Below are 14,043 nucleotides of genomic sequence, written 5' to 3'. Positions count from 1 at the left end.
CCAACACTGGAGTGAGAGGGGGTGAGAGCAATATCGTAGTTGGGCGAGAATTGGTCAGTTTATGTAACGCCGCTGTCTCGGACTCGTAGCGCCACGAGGTTGGAACTACAGATCATTGAAAAGCCGACGTGCTTTCCGGCCACCACTCTGTAAATATCATGAGAGCCTCATGAACAAAAGGTAGGCAACCATGCTATGAGCAGCGTCGACATCTACAGGAAGAGGTAGTGGTATAAACGCTTTGCCGAAGAGAGAGACCGCAGACAGAATATAAACACACATAGAGCTGATACGAACACCATCTGTGTATGTCATTTGGTGACAGACGCCGCATTTGTGTGCGTATCGTTGGTTTTTTTGTGTGCTCGTGTTTGTCCCCCTGTTTTTCTACAACCAGCAAGAGAAGGTGCATGTGCGGGAGATCACCATATGATTCACCAGAATTGTGAGAGCTCATGTGGGACGACACTCGTATGGATCTCACGTCAACGGACAACAGTATTGCCCGCCCGATATGAAGCTATTGATCCTATTACAGCCATGGAAATACTGGCTATGGGATAGTTGACTAGGTATATTTGGTTATTCCCACGGCAACACCTGCATCGTATACGTGTGTTCATCTGCTTCTGTCAGGTCTGGATTAGGGGTCCAGGGTCTTGGAGCAGGTCAACTACATACAACATCAAAGGCTCGAGATCGCATCTTGACATTCAGTCCATGGTTCTGAAAGGCTTAATGCTTACGGCAGCAGTGACTCTAATATCTACTAGTGACCGGTACTTTGACATCAGAGCACTGACCTCGTGAACAGACTCCCACGGCAGTTGCAGATTATGCAGTGTAGCACTCCATACGGAGTTTCCCCACGCTCACCTTTGGCTCCCCGCATCAGTGCTGTATCAATCAATACCTGCAGGTGACTCAACCTTAACCGACAAGTGACCACTCAACTCGAGCAACCGGGCAGGATCGATTGTTCATCAATTTGAATTGACATCATACCGTGCAATAAACGCGGCAGCAAAGGTGGCATCAAATGGACGGAAGGAGTTGAGGTCATTGTCATGCGTATCAATTCACTTGGCGGGAAACCGCATCACTCTCACCCCTCACGCCGATTACCGCTCGCACCTGCACTTTTGACGGCGCATCTGTTTCACTTCCCGGACAATCAACCATCACCTCATTTTCCCGAGTATGACTCAAATCCAACAAAATAGCAACCACGTGCGACGCGGCAGGCAGCATGAAGCTTAAACGCCCTCTACATAGGCCCGCTACTACCTAAACTCTTGGCAGCTGAATTTCCTCCTCTCAAGGCATTTTCTCACTCTTACAAAGACGGAGTGAATTGGGGTGCGAAGCTTACACAGTAACAGTCAGCGCCTTGTGATATCGACCTCGACCACCTCTCTCATTCTCTACACCGCACAACACATCAACGCTGCTGCCGGATCATCACCAATCAAGCATCATGGGAACTCCCTTTGTCAGCTTTCTCGAGCCTAGCAAGCTCGACGGCTTCCAGCTCGGCGTCCCTCGAAGCAAGATACCCGCCACAATCCCTCGGACCTTTCTCGACGCAATGGAAGTCCGCGAGGAAGTCTTTGTCAAAGAACAGGGCGTTCCCCAGGAGAACGAGTTTGATATCGATGACCCGCGATCCTGCCACTGGGTCATCTACGTCAGCGTCAATAAGACGGAGGTACCTGAGATTCGAAATGAGCAAGGACACATTGTGCGGCCGCGCAAGAGCTCGACTCGAAGCACTCCCGTGGGAACAATCCGCATGGTTCCCTTTCCCCATGATCCTCACCCAAAGCCGGGAGGCGAGTACTGGAACGGCGTACTGAAGGGCGAAGAGAATGGCAACACTATCCCGTCATCTCGTCCCTTTGTCAAAGACCGTCCGACAACATTCCATGACGGAAAGGAGCCGTACATCAAGCTTGGACGACTGGCCGTCATCAAGAACTATCGAGGCTTCAGTTTCGCAGGGCAACTTGTGAGGAGTGCGCTGGAGTGGATCAAGAAGAATCCGTCCTTCTTCGACCCGAGCATCAGGGAGTTGGGTCTCGAGCAACTGGGATCACCGACGGAGACCGAGGCGCCGCAATGGAAGGGCCTTGTGTGCGTTCACGCCCAAGAGCAGGTTGCTAAAGCGTGGGCGAAGTGGGGATTCCAGATTGACGAGGGTATGGGAAAGTGGTATGAAGAAGGCATTCCTCACGTTGGCATGTTTCTTCGCCTCGACATTGGCGAGAAGGATATCCGAATTTGAGGGAGATGATGCGAGCAAGTAAAAGGGTGGCGAGAAGTAGACATCTCATATGAAGATCTGCCTACATACGTCGGATGCGATTAGATTAGAAACACATCTCAAGGTGGTAATGAAATCTCTCCACTTTACGATTAACGACGTAAATAACTTTTTCGATTTCATTTTTCTTTATCTGATTGCTACCTGTTGCACTCTCGATTTGGCCTCCCTGATAATCACAGATAAGAGAAAAAATAAGTGATAGGGTATGGTAAATTAGAGACACAATAGGCATGATTCATAACAGCCCTTTTTTTTGAGCCCAGCTTTTTATTCAGACTCTAGGAGCCATCTGAAATAAGTCCATGTCCGCGTTCCCAGACCCGAACGCAAAATGCAATTCTGAAATATGCCTGATCCACGCCCAAAAAGCCACACTCCATCCCTGCCAGGTAACCCACTCGCACAACCTTTATCGGTTGCTCTTGGCGACACGCTCCAGCTCGTCCTTCTTCTTGATAGCGTATGAGTTGCTGCTGCCCTTGGCGGCGTTGATCAGCTCCTCAGCCAAGCACTCGGCAATGGACTTGACGTTTCGGAAAGCGGCCTCGCGGGCACCGGTGGTGAGCAGGGCAATGGCCTGGTTGACTCTCCTCAGGGGGGAGACATCGACGGCCTGACGACGGACGGTACCGGCGGAACCAATTCGGGTAGAGTCTTCACGGGGACCGCAGTTGACAATGGCGTCAACGGCAACCTGGATGGGGTTCTGGTCGGTCATGAGGTGAATCTGTAGGGAATTGTCTTGTAAGTATAAACGTTCTCCAATGCGTCTTCCTTCTCTTCGCCCTTGGCTTTGTTCGTGTTCATCTCCCATCTTCCTTTCCCCCCAGGGTCGCGTGCAAGTACGTACGATCTCGAAGGCGTGAGCGACGATGCGGACAGCCATCAGCTTCTTGCCGTTGTTGCGGCCGTGCATCATGAGCGAGTTGGTCAACCGCTCAATGATGGGGCAGTTGGCCTTGCGGAATCGCTTGACGGCATATCGGCCAGCAGAGTGGGTGACGTAGACGGGGTTTCGCAGGGAAATGTAGTCGCTGTTTGAATCAATCCTCATCAGCATTTCTGTAGACCCCTTTCAACGTTGCGGCGAGATGCAGTGTATTTTTGTCTTGTCCAAAAATTCCTCCCATCTCGCCTCGATCGCGGGTTTTCGACGTACGTCAGGGAGATGTCGCGGACCTCGACATCGTAGTCCCACTTGTTGAACAGCTTGACGTTGCCGACCTCCTTGACAACATCCTTGGGGAGGGCGTCGGTAACGACAGAGTTTTCGATCTCGATTTCGCCGTCAGACATCTTGGGCTATTTGCAGTCGAGAATTCCGGTGCTGGGGGGCGGGACTGCGGTCAGTGGTGCGGATTGTCGAGATGTGATTTTTCAAGAGGTTGAAGGTGGGCTCGGGTCGGGCGTGGAAGGGGAAATTTTGGTGGTGTGTGCATTGGGCGAATCAGACGGCGCGAAAAGTTAGGTACGTACCCTGCACCCACGTTCGGTTAGGGCTCGGCTGCCCTGGTGCATTCGGAAGTGGGCAAACCGCGCAAGCGGCAAGGGCTACTCTAAGTTGTCGCCAAAAATTCCAATTCCTCCACCTTACTCCTCTGTCGACAAGCCAAGCACATCACAGACAAAATGGTATGATATTGAAGGCCCAACGCCGCCGTCGCCCGACCGTGATGAGCGTCGAGATGGACGTCGCGATGCAGTTGCTGATTGTTTGAAACCTCGCAGGCGCCCGCAGCTGGAGCAAAGAAGCAAAAGAAGAAGTGGTCCAAGGGCAAGGTCAAGGACAAGGCCCAGCACGCCGTCCTGCTCGACAAGAACATCTCCGACAAGCTCTACAAGGATGTTCAGTCCTACCGCCTCGTCACCGTTGCCGTCCTGGTCGACCGAATGAAGATCAACGGCTCCCTCGCCCGCCAGTGCATCCGCGACCTCGAGGAGAAGGGCATGATCAAGCCGGTCATCACTCATAGCAAGATGAAGATCTACAGTAGGGCTCACCAAATCGCTCCCTTTGTGCGCCTGATCCAAGACGAAGAGAAAAAGATGTACTAACGGCTTCGCGCAGCCCGTGCCATCGGCGAGTAAATTTACCACCATGTTTGAAAGTTAAAGCATTGAGATTTGGCGCCTGGTTGGTCTGAACGGAAGAAAATGGGCCATGAGAGCAGAGGATGATACACGAGGTACATACAGCCTCGGATGGGACGCTTTTTCATGCTCGGTGTAGCATTTTCATGGGATCGGAAACGCTTTAGCATATGGCTACGGAATGAAGAACTTCAAAAAATGACCAAACCCGACGCGCGAGCCCTTCCGCCCTCTGTGACGCACATTTTCTGCTGCAAAGTCTTTGTGTGTTCGGTCTACAAGGACGCATTGATGGTCATTGTTATGACATTGACCGGCCTATCCGACCACCGTCTGATGCTATCACATGCGCAACTGCGTCGTCGGCAATGCACCATGCAGCGTACATATCAAATTGAATGCTATGACTGCAGTATTATTTTATCAAGTATAAAAGTGATTGATGTTCTGTTACACTAGGTAAGGTTGTTGACTACCGGCTCTATCTCCTCGCCATCAATGTTCTCCGTCCCATCACTTGTAACTGCGGTTTGGATACTCCAGAGAGTAACTTACCATCAAGAGATACGTTCTGAGGCTCGTGGGCTGTTACGAGACTCAAAAATGGTGCCAATATCTGTGGATGTGATATTTCCACAAGTGGTGTTGGACGTCTATCCAATCATATTCCAGCAGATTGCGGCCCTGCTGGGCAATGGTCAGCCACAGTTTGAAGCCCTTCTACGCCACCCTTCTTGGTAGACGAAATCTGCCTTCCAGAACTCTGGATGTTCGTACGAAGTAATAGCTGCAGAGCGTCATACAATTGCATTGAACAAGATGTATTTCACAGATTGCGGTGTGTCGTCCATCTCAGCGAATTATAGAAGCCGAGGTTTACTATTCGTCGAAACAACCTTGTGGACTCGCATAAATTGCAGGCCTTGGTCGCCCAATCGATTCGTGAGAGCGAGCGCAGCGCTATCAAGGTCCACAACCTGGGGCAGAACAACGCGACGCAAGCAAGGCAAGGCAAGGCAAGGCAAGGCAGAGAAGTTGTCCGAATGGAATGCAACTGAATGTCCGCGGATCTTGTCTGGGGAGGTCTGGGGACAAAGCGACTGTTCACGCGCCAGACCTTAGAGGAGTGCCTCCATGAGCAGCAATCTCTATCCGGACTACCTAGGGAGGTGCGCAGCAGTGCTTCTTTTCCGCATCCCTCGCTTCCTTGATATCTGCTCTTGACAGGCGCCGCACCCTAACATTGCCCCTAGGACGGCATACCTACCTTACCTACCTAGTAGGTATCAGAACCGGTTAGAATCTTAGAATCCTTCCTTCGCCTGTGCTTCTGGCAGCATCGGGCCGTGAGGCAAATTTTGGCGAGCCGGCTTCTGAACGAAGGCCGCCGGTGTCCATGTCCGTTTTGACAGGCAAGGCTGGAGAATCTCAAGACCTCGGGCCTCCCTGGCAATTGTGGAGCCGGAGTACGCGGGATGGCTTCTCACGGCCGGTCAGATCGGCGGCAACGGTGTGGCGATGCGAGACGAGGTTGGCGATGGCAAGACTTTTGAGATGGTGGCACTCTTTGTTTCCTGAGTGGCAGAGGAGACGGAAGCCGGAGTAGCCGCTAAGCAAGCCTCGTTCTTATCTGCCAGACTTTTTCCTAGGGATCTCTGGAGGGTTCAAGGACCGGACTTGACCTCTCCCCCAGCGTACTAGAAGATTCCGATGCCATACTGTACCTGTGATGGCTGCAAGACCCAAGGCCATGCGGCTAAAATGACGAGCTATATTTGTCTTTAGGTACCTACAGTACAACACTCGCACAGATGGTCCACGGGTACTTTTTCATGCCAGCTGGACTTGCAGGGCACGCGGTACTGGCTCACGCGGCGGCAGTCCTGATAGGCCGCCATACACGTATGTACCTGCACCAGTCAGGGACGACGGCTGAAGCGGTGACGAGCCTGCGTGAGAAAAGGCGAGAAAAGCGTGCAAAGTGCGTGTCCTGCGTCCGTCTGTACGGAGTACTTTTGCCTCAGTGTGTCTCGGGGATGCCAGCAAGAGGCAGGTTTGGCAACGAGGTTCGCACTGGCGGGTGGCCACGGCGGGAGGCCCAGATCGGGGCGAACCGGGTGCAGGTTCTGCTTTGCACCCGGGGTGACATCAAGGCGCCGGTGTTGTGGGTTGTACAGGCACAGTGCCGCCCAACGCTGGACTTCCGAAAAAGCAAGAGGCTCGGGTCGCAGAAGACATTGAAACAAGGCACCCGAGGCTGGCCCCTTGGAGTGCCTGCAACGACTGCTGGCACGGCCCTCGACAGGCGCGCTGCCTTAGGCTGCCACCCACTGTGATGCTGTAGCGCTGCAACTGAACCTGGAACTTGAAGTACCCTCGCTGTTGCCGTGGCAGGTGGAAGGCGGTCCAAGCCCAAAGCCTGCAGCGCTAGTGCGGCCGGAAAGAGTCGCTCTGAAAAAGTGTCCCCTTCGAGACCCGCTGCAATTTTTTTCCCTCCCCCCCCAGAAAAGCCATTCGCCCGCTCGGTGCAGAATTTATTTCCCTCGAGTCCCCCGATTGTCCTCCTCTTCCTCCTTTCATCTCCATCTCCCCTCAGTTCTTTCTTTGTTTCTGGGAAAGCGTTGCACCTCAGTCAAAATGTCTTCTGAGAAGCCTCAAAAGGTCCTGGGCATGCCGGTAAGTTGACCCTGCCTGCCGTTTGCCTCGTCTATTTTGCCCGCCTCGTCTCCATTGCCAGGGATACGCCGTGTGAGATTCCGAATCGAACCCGAGAGATATTTTGCACGCATCATCAATTGAACCGCCGAGATGACATTGAGATGTTGTGCAATGATGTCTGGCTGGGCTTCACTCTCGGTTTGGAGGAATCTCCCGTCGTGTGTCTGGCTGGGAAAATTTTTTCCTCCATCACGTTCGCACATGTGAAACCTGACCGCTAACGATGACTTCTCGCAGCCCTTCGTGGCCGACTTCCTGAGTAAGTCTCCTCTCGATGCTGATTCGGTTCAAGCATGATGGCATCAATATGGATCCCGGCCGGCTTTGCATCTGAACATGGCGAACTGACAAGTACTCTACAGTGGGTGGTGTTTCCGCTGCCGTCTCCAAGACCGCCGCTGCCCCCATCGAGCGTGTCAAGCTCCTCATCCAGAACCAGGTTTGCCACCCTCTCTCCAGGCCCTTTGGTCAAGAGAAACTCCTGTTCTAACCGCCGCGATAGGATGAGATGATCAAGTCCGGTCGTCTCGACCGCCGCTACGCCGGTATCACCGACTGCTTCAAGCGTACCGCCGCCGATGAGGGTGTCCTGTCCCTGTGGCGTGGTAACACTGCCAACGTCATCCGATACTTCCCTACCCAGGCCCTGAACTTTGCTTTCCGTGACAAGTTCAAGAAGATGTTCGGCTTCAAGAAGGACCGTGATGGCTACGGCATGTGGATGCTCGGTAACCTGGCCTCTGGTGGTGTAAGTTTTTCTTGAAAGAACCCCTCAGTTTGCATGCTTGATGCTGATGCTCTTTGCCAGGCTGCTGGTGCCACTTCTATGCTTTTCGTCTACTCTCTGGATTACGCCCGTACCCGTCTGGCCAACGATGCCAAGAGCGCCAAGAAGGGTGGTGAGCGCCAGTTCAACGGTCTCGTTGACGTCTACCGCAAGACCCTCGCCTCTGACGGTATTGCCGGTCTGTACCGTGGTTTCATGCCCTCCGTCGCTGGTATCATCGTTTACCGTGGTCTCTACTTCGGCATGTACGACTCCATCAAGCCCGTTCTCCTGGTCGGTACTCTCCAGAACAACTTCCTTGCCTCTTTCGCTCTCGGATGGTGCGTCACCACTGGTGCCGGTATCGCTGCCTACCCTCTTGACACTATCCGACGACGAATGATGATGACCTCTGGTGAGGCTGTCAAGTACAAGAACTCCTTCGATGCCGCCCGCCAGATCATTGCCAAGAACGGTGTCAAGTCCCTGTTCAACGGTGCCGGTGCCAACATCCTCCGTGGTGTTGCCGGTGCTGGTGTCCTGTCCATCTACGACCAGCTCCAGATCCTCCTCTTCGGAAAGGCCTTCAGCGGTGGCTCTGGTTAAATTGCTTTTTCTACGTTCTGCATAGACATTCTCCCTGCGTGGTCACGCGGAGATGGGGTTTATCGGCCAGGTGGGTGTAAAGCGGCGTCCACTGGTTGATCAAAAAGGAGACCGGAATGGAGGGTATTGAGGGAAGTTGGGCCAGATATCCCGACCTGTGTAACAGTTGCTATTTGCGGGTTAGACTGGCATGGGCACGGCGTATTAGTCGTTTCGGCTCTTGTCGTGCTTTCTACCTTAGGTCGCTGTAATTATACACCAATGCAAGTTCCCTTGATTTAGAGATACACATGCGATGAATGCTCTGATGTGGTAATGTGTCATCGTAAAATACCCATCTGCGTCGTGGCTCGAGATGCAATTTTTCGGCTTCGTGCCTTGTCCTCAGCCTCGAGGCAGCAGTGTTGTGCGTTGCTGACTAAGGTAATGTATCGCGGTTGGGAAGGCAGCAAGCCGAGCTCCTGCAAGCTACAGTTTGAAACTCAGAGAGTCCAACATCGTGTCGCTTGTTCGCACTCTCTCAACCTGCTGCCGCTCGGAGGCGTTCCCTTGTCTGTCTGCGTACGCGAACGCTGCAGAAGCACCGAATCAAATCTCGCAGAGTGTCTGGTGCCAAATGCCGCCCAAACAATCATCCTCCACCGGAGCAGGTCGTGGCCGGCCGGCCAAGGCAAGCAAAGTTCAACCTGCCGCTCGCGCCGCCTCAGAGTCTAGTAATCCCTTCGAGTCGTCAGACGACCAGGCAGAGGAGCCGAAGAAGAAGAAGAGGCCTGTGGAAGAAGAGCCGGCGGAGCCCGAAAAGACCATCCCGAGAGCCCTCTTGACGCGGATCCTGCACGAGTTCTTCACAAAGGACGCTACGAGGATGTCGAGGGATGCTAACGCGGCGGTGGGCAAGTACGTCGATATCTTTGTCCGGGAGGCGATTGCGAGGACGGCTGTCGAGAAGAGGGGAGGGTTCCTAGAGGTGAGTGCCTTGGGGAGTACATCCTGCTTTTATACCTTGTCGAATCTGGGTACTCCCGCTCAAACGATGCTGACTCTTGTACTCAAGGTCGAGGACTTGGAAAAGGTCGCGCCTCAGCTGCTGCTAGATCTCTAGGGGTGCCGAGTCCAAATATGCATGGAGCAAGATTGGTTGCTTAGACAGCCAGAGATCCATCGTTTCCTACCTCAAGACCCAGTCCGATGAGGCAGGCATCTGATGCGCGCTCCGGACACATCCCGGATTCTGGATCGATCGACCATTGGCAGGCTCACGAGTCTGTCTAGATTCGACAATAGCCTCCTGACAGCGACACTCGAACTTACGGTCAAGGTTCCACCCGCTGTTTCATCTGGCAACAAAGGATAAAACAATGCCTCGAGGTTTTGGAGGCATCCGACTTGTCTAAGAGACCGCGAGAGAGAGAGAGACGATGTGCATGAAACGCAGTGTTTCCGAAGCTAAGTTCATTGCAGATTTTGTTTGCGGCGGCCGCGGTAGAAACATAGGGACGCTTTACGGGCCAGACATGGTTCAATTTCACCCTTGTTCGGAACGACCCATGTTCTGGCCAAAGTACTTTGACTACTCGGACGGTGTCTGCTCTCTACGATCAATGTTGAGCAGCGCATCGCGAGCGACCAGTTTCGTCATCGGTTCATCAATGGGCATTCTCCGCAATGCAGATATTTGCAAGCAGCAAACCCATGGCATTCATACCAATCTATTGAGTCTTGTCTTGTTCAATTTCCAATTCGGTGAAACTGTCATCCTGACAAGCAACCCCACGTGAATGTTTGCCAGAGGGCATCGTGACTCTGGTCCGGTGTTGTAGCGCTTGGCGGTCGGTTACCTAGAGCGTTTCACTAACGCGACAATAGCCCGGATTCTGCACACATCTGGCAGGGGTTTGTGGCGTTTACACCTGTGCCTGTCTCCAGTTGACAGCGCCATTGGACTCCAAAGCAGCCAGGCACATTCTTTAAAAAAAGAGTTTGTTTGGACGAATGGAAACAATCGGCCTATCGGGATCGAGTGCGGTCGCGACCATGCGGCTGCTGCGGTCGCCGGCGTCTGGCTGCGCTGAAACCGAGGATGTCTCGCGTGTGTCGGAGGCGCTGCAACTTGAAGCAGCTTCGACATCAGACCCCGGCGCGGCCCCTCAAAATTAGGTGTGGCGCGGCGGTGCTGCAACGAGTGCAATTCCGGCTTCACAGTCGCCCGGCGCCCATGACGGCTAGTCAGTGTGAGAGATTGCCTCTGTCAGGGCCGACAATGCCAGGGTCCGCGTTCCTCAGCGTGTCGACGACGAGGAGAACGCTGTCCGTGCAAGCCACAGGCCGGAGTGAGGCTAGCAGCAGCCTGCCATTGTCTGCTCCACGGAGGCTGACCCCTGCCGTCGAGAGCCATCCCCGGCATCCAGATTTGTTTCGCAGACCCGATTGAGCTGAGCCGGCCATTTGTCTGGACCGGGCGATTCGAGGCCAGCGCCCATGGCCAAACAGGTCTCATACACGCTATGGGCGGCGTTGAAGTGAAGCCATGCCCCGTTGTTTGAGGACTCATGATAGGCGCCTCCTAGACGACTGCCTTTCCCCGTAATGGGACCCCCCCTTGGGACAAGGTGCAAGGACGCTAATGCGGACGTCGAGAGTGGCATGAACAGAGAGATGAGAGATTCATAAAAGCCATCGTGTTTCCGTTGTTTCTTTCCTCTTTCCTTCAACCATTGTTCAACTATTCGTCCGTGGGGTTCCTTTTGTCTCCTTACTTTCTCTTCTCTTCTTTTCTCTATCCAGTTTACATTTACATTCCAAAGGCTAGTCCTTTGCTGGTTCCATCGCTTCCTTTACTTCACATTCTCTTACCTATTCAAGACTTAATCTTGCTTTCTTTTCCTCCTACCAATCCTCTCTTTTCCATCAGGTTTTATTTTGGGAAGTCTGGTACTCTCTCTTTAGGCCGGCCTATTCTTCAGAAAAAAAAACCACAAACAACAGAAAACCCTCTATTCAAGATGCAGTTCTCTACTCTCCTCCTTGCGGCCTTTGCTGCCGTCACTCAGGGTACGTACACTTGCTACAGTTACCTCTCAGATGCCGTGTTGGAACCGGTATTGACACATCCTCTAGCCGTTGATGTCCAGGTCGTCTCCGTTGGCCAGAACCCCATGGCTGGTATGGCCGGTCAGCCCGCTCTCAAGTACTACCCCGACAACATCAAGGCTGCTCCGGGGTCCATGGTCCAGTTCCAGTTCTGGGCCGGCAACCACACCGTCACCCAGTCCGACTTTGACCACCCTTGCACGCCCATCCACCAGGTCAACAGCTCCATCGCTGGCATCTGGTCCAGCTACATGCCCGTTGCTGCCGGCGCCTCCAAGAAGGAGATTCCCGTCTTCACCGTCATGATCAACGATACCAAGCCTATCTGGATCTACTGCAGCCAGGGCAAGCACTGCTCCGCCGGCATGAGCATGGTCATCAATGAGAAGTGAGTCCTTTCGGCAGAACGCCGCTTGTAGTCGAGCAAAGTGACTGACATTAGACCTGTAGCACCTCTGCCAACGCCACCCGTTCTCTTGCCAACTACCGAACTGCTGCTGCTACTGCTCAGGGTGGTGCTCCTGCCGCTGCTCCTCCTGCCGCTTCTCCTAGCTCCGGCTCCGGCTCCGGCTCTGGTTCTGGCTCATACCCTGCCCCCAGCCCCAGCTCCGGCTCCGGTTCTGGTTCTGGTTCTGGTTCTGGCTCTGACTCTGGCTCAGGCAGCGCTGCTCCCGCTGCTCCCTCGGCCGCTCCCTCGGCCGAGCCCACCAACGTTCTCACTCCTCCTCCCTCAGTCACCGACGGCGCGCCCTCTGGCACTGGCGTTCTCCCCGGCGGTGCCACAGACACGGGCATCCCCCAGAGCGGCGCCTCATCCGTTGGCGTTTCCACCAGCCTGCTGCTGGCTCTTGGTGCTGCCTTTGCTCTGCTATAAGCGGGACTGGCTTGACGACAATGATGGCGGGGGACGGTTTGTATAAAAAAGCGAGACGACGATCTGTAATACCATTGACGGGGGCTTATTCATATCTGCATCTTCCTTGCAAGCAAGGGGTTTTCTATTTTCAATTATATTTTTTCTGAAGTGGCATGGAAAGTTAATCTGATCCACAAAGATTTTCACGAAAGGAGAAAAGGACAGCAAGAGTCCTGGGTTAGAGAGCACATGCTAATAAGGGACCATGTGTGTAAATGTTTCTGGATAACCTTATTTTCAATAGAATGGGGTTGTTTTTTCACTTGTGCTGTTCTATTTGGTGATTTTTATGTTTCGATGACATTTGCAGGTTCTCGAGTCTTGATTTGTTGTGCCGTTCTTGTAGCTCGATTCTCTATGAGCATAGGGTAGGGAGCATTGAGAGGGATCGAATGACTCGAGATGGCGCACACTTCAAGTCTCTGTACAAACTGAGCTGAACGATGGAATAATTATCTGATTTCCTTCCTTCCCATATGTGCCTGTTCTCAAGAAACGAAAAATGATTGCCTTGGCCATAATAGTCTATACATATGCCTGCTTCTTGATTTACATCCAATCCGCTAAACATTTGTCAAGCAATCACTTTTCCCCTCCATGCCTCGGCTTCCTCTTGGTCCTCCCCTGCTGCGCCGCGGCGCAAAGCTCCCTCCTAGGCTCCCTCTCCAACCAGCCTTCATCCCTCTTGACGAAGCCCACCCGATGATACTTCTTGCTGTTGCCAAAGAAGTTGACCCAGTGCTTCAACGCTTCGTGCACCCTCTGCCGCGCGACGGCCAGCTCCCTGGCCTTGAGCTCCTCCAACTCGGCGGCGGTCCACTGGGCGTCCGTCTCGGGGTCGTCGAGTGGCAGGAACATGTCCTCGACGCCGCGCATGTCCGGGGTGCGGTCCTCGGCGAAGCAGCCCGTCACGAAGGCGCGCGCGGCGTCGCAGCCGGCAAAGTAGTTGTAGGAGCCGCCGGGCCCGTAGATGTGGCGGCCGAGGGAGACGTCGAAGATGGTGCCGTTGATGGCGATGTAGACGGGCTTGGAGGGGTCTTTGCCGTCGTAGGCGGAGAGCTCCTCGGGGGTGAGGTAAAGAGGGCCGTTCTGTGAGGGGGAATTCCCCATGTCAGCAAAGGAAAAAAAACATACCAGAACTTTGTATATTGTCTTTCTATTTGATTAGTATGTTACGGGGACAGACTGAGACGCACCATTTTGGCCTTCCACCAGTCCACCCTCATGTAGTTGGGCTTGTTCTTCTGGCCCCAGAAGAAGCTCTCGCCATTGCTGATCCAGTAGCTGAGCGCGCACGACGCCAGGAACAAGAAAGTAATGACTCGCAGGGCGTCGATCCAGTAGGTGTATTTTTCTTCTTCGTCGACGAGCTGCTGGGGGCTCTTCTTCTTCCTTGCCGGCTCGATGGGATCTTCAGCAGCGTGCGGCTTGCGCTGCCGCAGTTCCGAGTCTGCCATGGCGCTGCGTTTTCTGTTTCAGTCGAACTGTGGCAGCCCTTTTCTCTATTGGGAGGGAGTGTGTGTGTGTGTG

The 14,043-nt window shown here is 53.6% G+C and overlaps 7 protein-coding genes across 7 annotated transcripts; 5 read left to right on the top strand and 2 right to left on the bottom strand.

Annotated features, from left to right (window-relative positions):
* Positions 1–1,477: 1,477 nt before the first annotated feature.
* On the top strand, positions 1,478–2,284 carry TRIREDRAFT_61863 (uncharacterized protein; the record flags this gene model as incomplete). The annotated part of the gene is made up of 1 exon (XM_006965428.1): positions 1,478–2,284. The coding sequence occupies one exon, from the start codon at positions 1,478–1,480 to the stop codon at positions 2,282–2,284; it is 807 nt and encodes a 268-aa protein (XP_006965490.1).
* Positions 2,285–2,523: 239 nt separating this feature from the next.
* rps5 (ribosomal protein S5, S7 family) lies at positions 2,524–3,695 on the bottom strand. The gene is made up of 3 exons (XM_006965295.1): positions 3,486–3,695; positions 3,177–3,360; positions 2,524–3,053 (listed from the first exon to the last, which is right to left on the bottom strand). Exons 1-3 carry the CDS (start codon positions 3,620–3,622, stop codon positions 2,736–2,738), a joined length of 639 nt encoding a protein of 212 aa, XP_006965357.1. The 5' UTR covers positions 3,623–3,695; the 3' UTR covers positions 2,524–2,735.
* A 233-nt stretch (positions 3,696–3,928) lies between these two features.
* Positions 3,929–4,621, top strand: TRIREDRAFT_73450 (ribosomal protein S25). The gene is made up of 3 exons (XM_006965427.1): positions 3,929–3,958; positions 4,055–4,316; positions 4,395–4,621. Exons 1-3 carry the CDS (start codon positions 3,956–3,958, stop codon positions 4,412–4,414), a joined length of 285 nt encoding a protein of 94 aa, XP_006965489.1. The 5' UTR covers positions 3,929–3,955; the 3' UTR covers positions 4,415–4,621.
* Positions 4,622–6,952: 2,331 nt separating this feature from the next.
* Positions 6,953–8,797, top strand: TRIREDRAFT_121834 (adenine nucleotide translocator). The gene is made up of 5 exons (XM_006965426.1): positions 6,953–7,093; positions 7,373–7,394; positions 7,498–7,574; positions 7,638–7,883; positions 7,944–8,797. The coding sequence occupies exons 1-5, from the start codon at positions 7,055–7,057 to the stop codon at positions 8,505–8,507; spliced, it is 948 nt and encodes a 315-aa protein (XP_006965488.1). The 5' UTR covers positions 6,953–7,054; the 3' UTR covers positions 8,508–8,797.
* A 306-nt stretch (positions 8,798–9,103) lies between these two features.
* Positions 9,104–9,645, top strand: TRIREDRAFT_107420 (uncharacterized protein). Its single transcript, XM_006965425.1, has 2 exons — positions 9,104–9,474; positions 9,562–9,645. Exons 1-2 carry the CDS (start codon positions 9,124–9,126, stop codon positions 9,607–9,609), a joined length of 399 nt encoding a protein of 132 aa, XP_006965487.1. The 5' UTR covers positions 9,104–9,123; the 3' UTR covers positions 9,610–9,645.
* Positions 9,646–11,677: 2,032 nt separating this feature from the next.
* Positions 11,678–11,980, top strand: TRIREDRAFT_33763 (uncharacterized protein; the record flags this gene model as incomplete). The annotated part of the gene is made up of 1 exon (XM_006965182.1): positions 11,678–11,980. A coding segment is annotated over one exon (303 nt), but the record flags the coding sequence as incomplete, so codon positions are not given.
* A 1,115-nt stretch (positions 11,981–13,095) lies between these two features.
* On the bottom strand, positions 13,096–13,983 carry TRIREDRAFT_77955 (uncharacterized protein; the record flags this gene model as incomplete). Its single annotated transcript, XM_006965294.1, has 2 exons — positions 13,710–13,983; positions 13,096–13,602 (listed from the first exon to the last, which is right to left on the bottom strand). Exons 1-2 carry the CDS (start codon positions 13,968–13,970, stop codon positions 13,096–13,098), a joined length of 768 nt encoding a protein of 255 aa, XP_006965356.1. The 5' UTR covers positions 13,971–13,983.
* Between the last annotated feature and the right edge of the window lie 60 nt (positions 13,984–14,043).

This window comes from Trichoderma reesei, assembly GCF_000167675.1.
Source record: "Trichoderma reesei QM6a unplaced genomic scaffold TRIREscaffold_9, whole genome shotgun sequence".
Taxonomy (NCBI): Eukaryota; Fungi; Ascomycota; class Sordariomycetes; order Hypocreales; family Hypocreaceae; genus Trichoderma; species Trichoderma reesei.
This window is presented reverse-complemented; position numbering and strand designations above follow the sequence as displayed.

Bases quoted from the DNA above. Each gene is read 5' to 3' on its own strand.
- TRIREDRAFT_107420 (XM_006965425.1), top strand. From the start codon at position 9,124: ATGCCGCCCAAACAATCATCCTCCACCGGAGCAGGTCGTGGCCGGCCG. The intron at 9,475-9,561 runs GTGAGTGCCTTG...CTTGTACTCAAG, and splicing joins AGAGGGGAGGGTTCCTAGAG to GTCGAGGACTTGGAAAAGGT.
- TRIREDRAFT_121834 (XM_006965426.1), top strand. From the start codon at position 7,055: ATGTCTTCTGAGAAGCCTCAAAAGGTCCTGGGCATGCCG. The intron at 7,395-7,497 runs GTAAGTCTCCTC...AGTACTCTACAG, and splicing joins CTTCGTGGCCGACTTCCTGA to TGGGTGGTGTTTCCGCTGCC. The intron at 7,575-7,637 runs GTTTGCCACCCT...CCGCCGCGATAG, and splicing joins AGCTCCTCATCCAGAACCAG to GATGAGATGATCAAGTCCGG.
- TRIREDRAFT_73450 (XM_006965427.1), top strand. The intron at 4,317-4,394 runs GTAGGGCTCACC...GGCTTCGCGCAG, and splicing joins TAGCAAGATGAAGATCTACA to CCCGTGCCATCGGCGAGTAA.
- rps5 (XM_006965295.1), bottom strand. From the start codon at position 3,622: ATGTCTGACGGCGAAATCGAGATCGAAAACTCTGTCGTTACCGACGCC. The intron at 3,361-3,485 runs GTACGTCGAAAA...TGATTCAAACAG, and splicing joins GTCCGCGACATCTCCCTGAC to CGACTACATTTCCCTGCGAA. The intron at 3,054-3,176 runs GTACGTACTTGC...AATTCCCTACAG, and splicing joins TCGCTCACGCCTTCGAGATC to ATTCACCTCATGACCGACCA.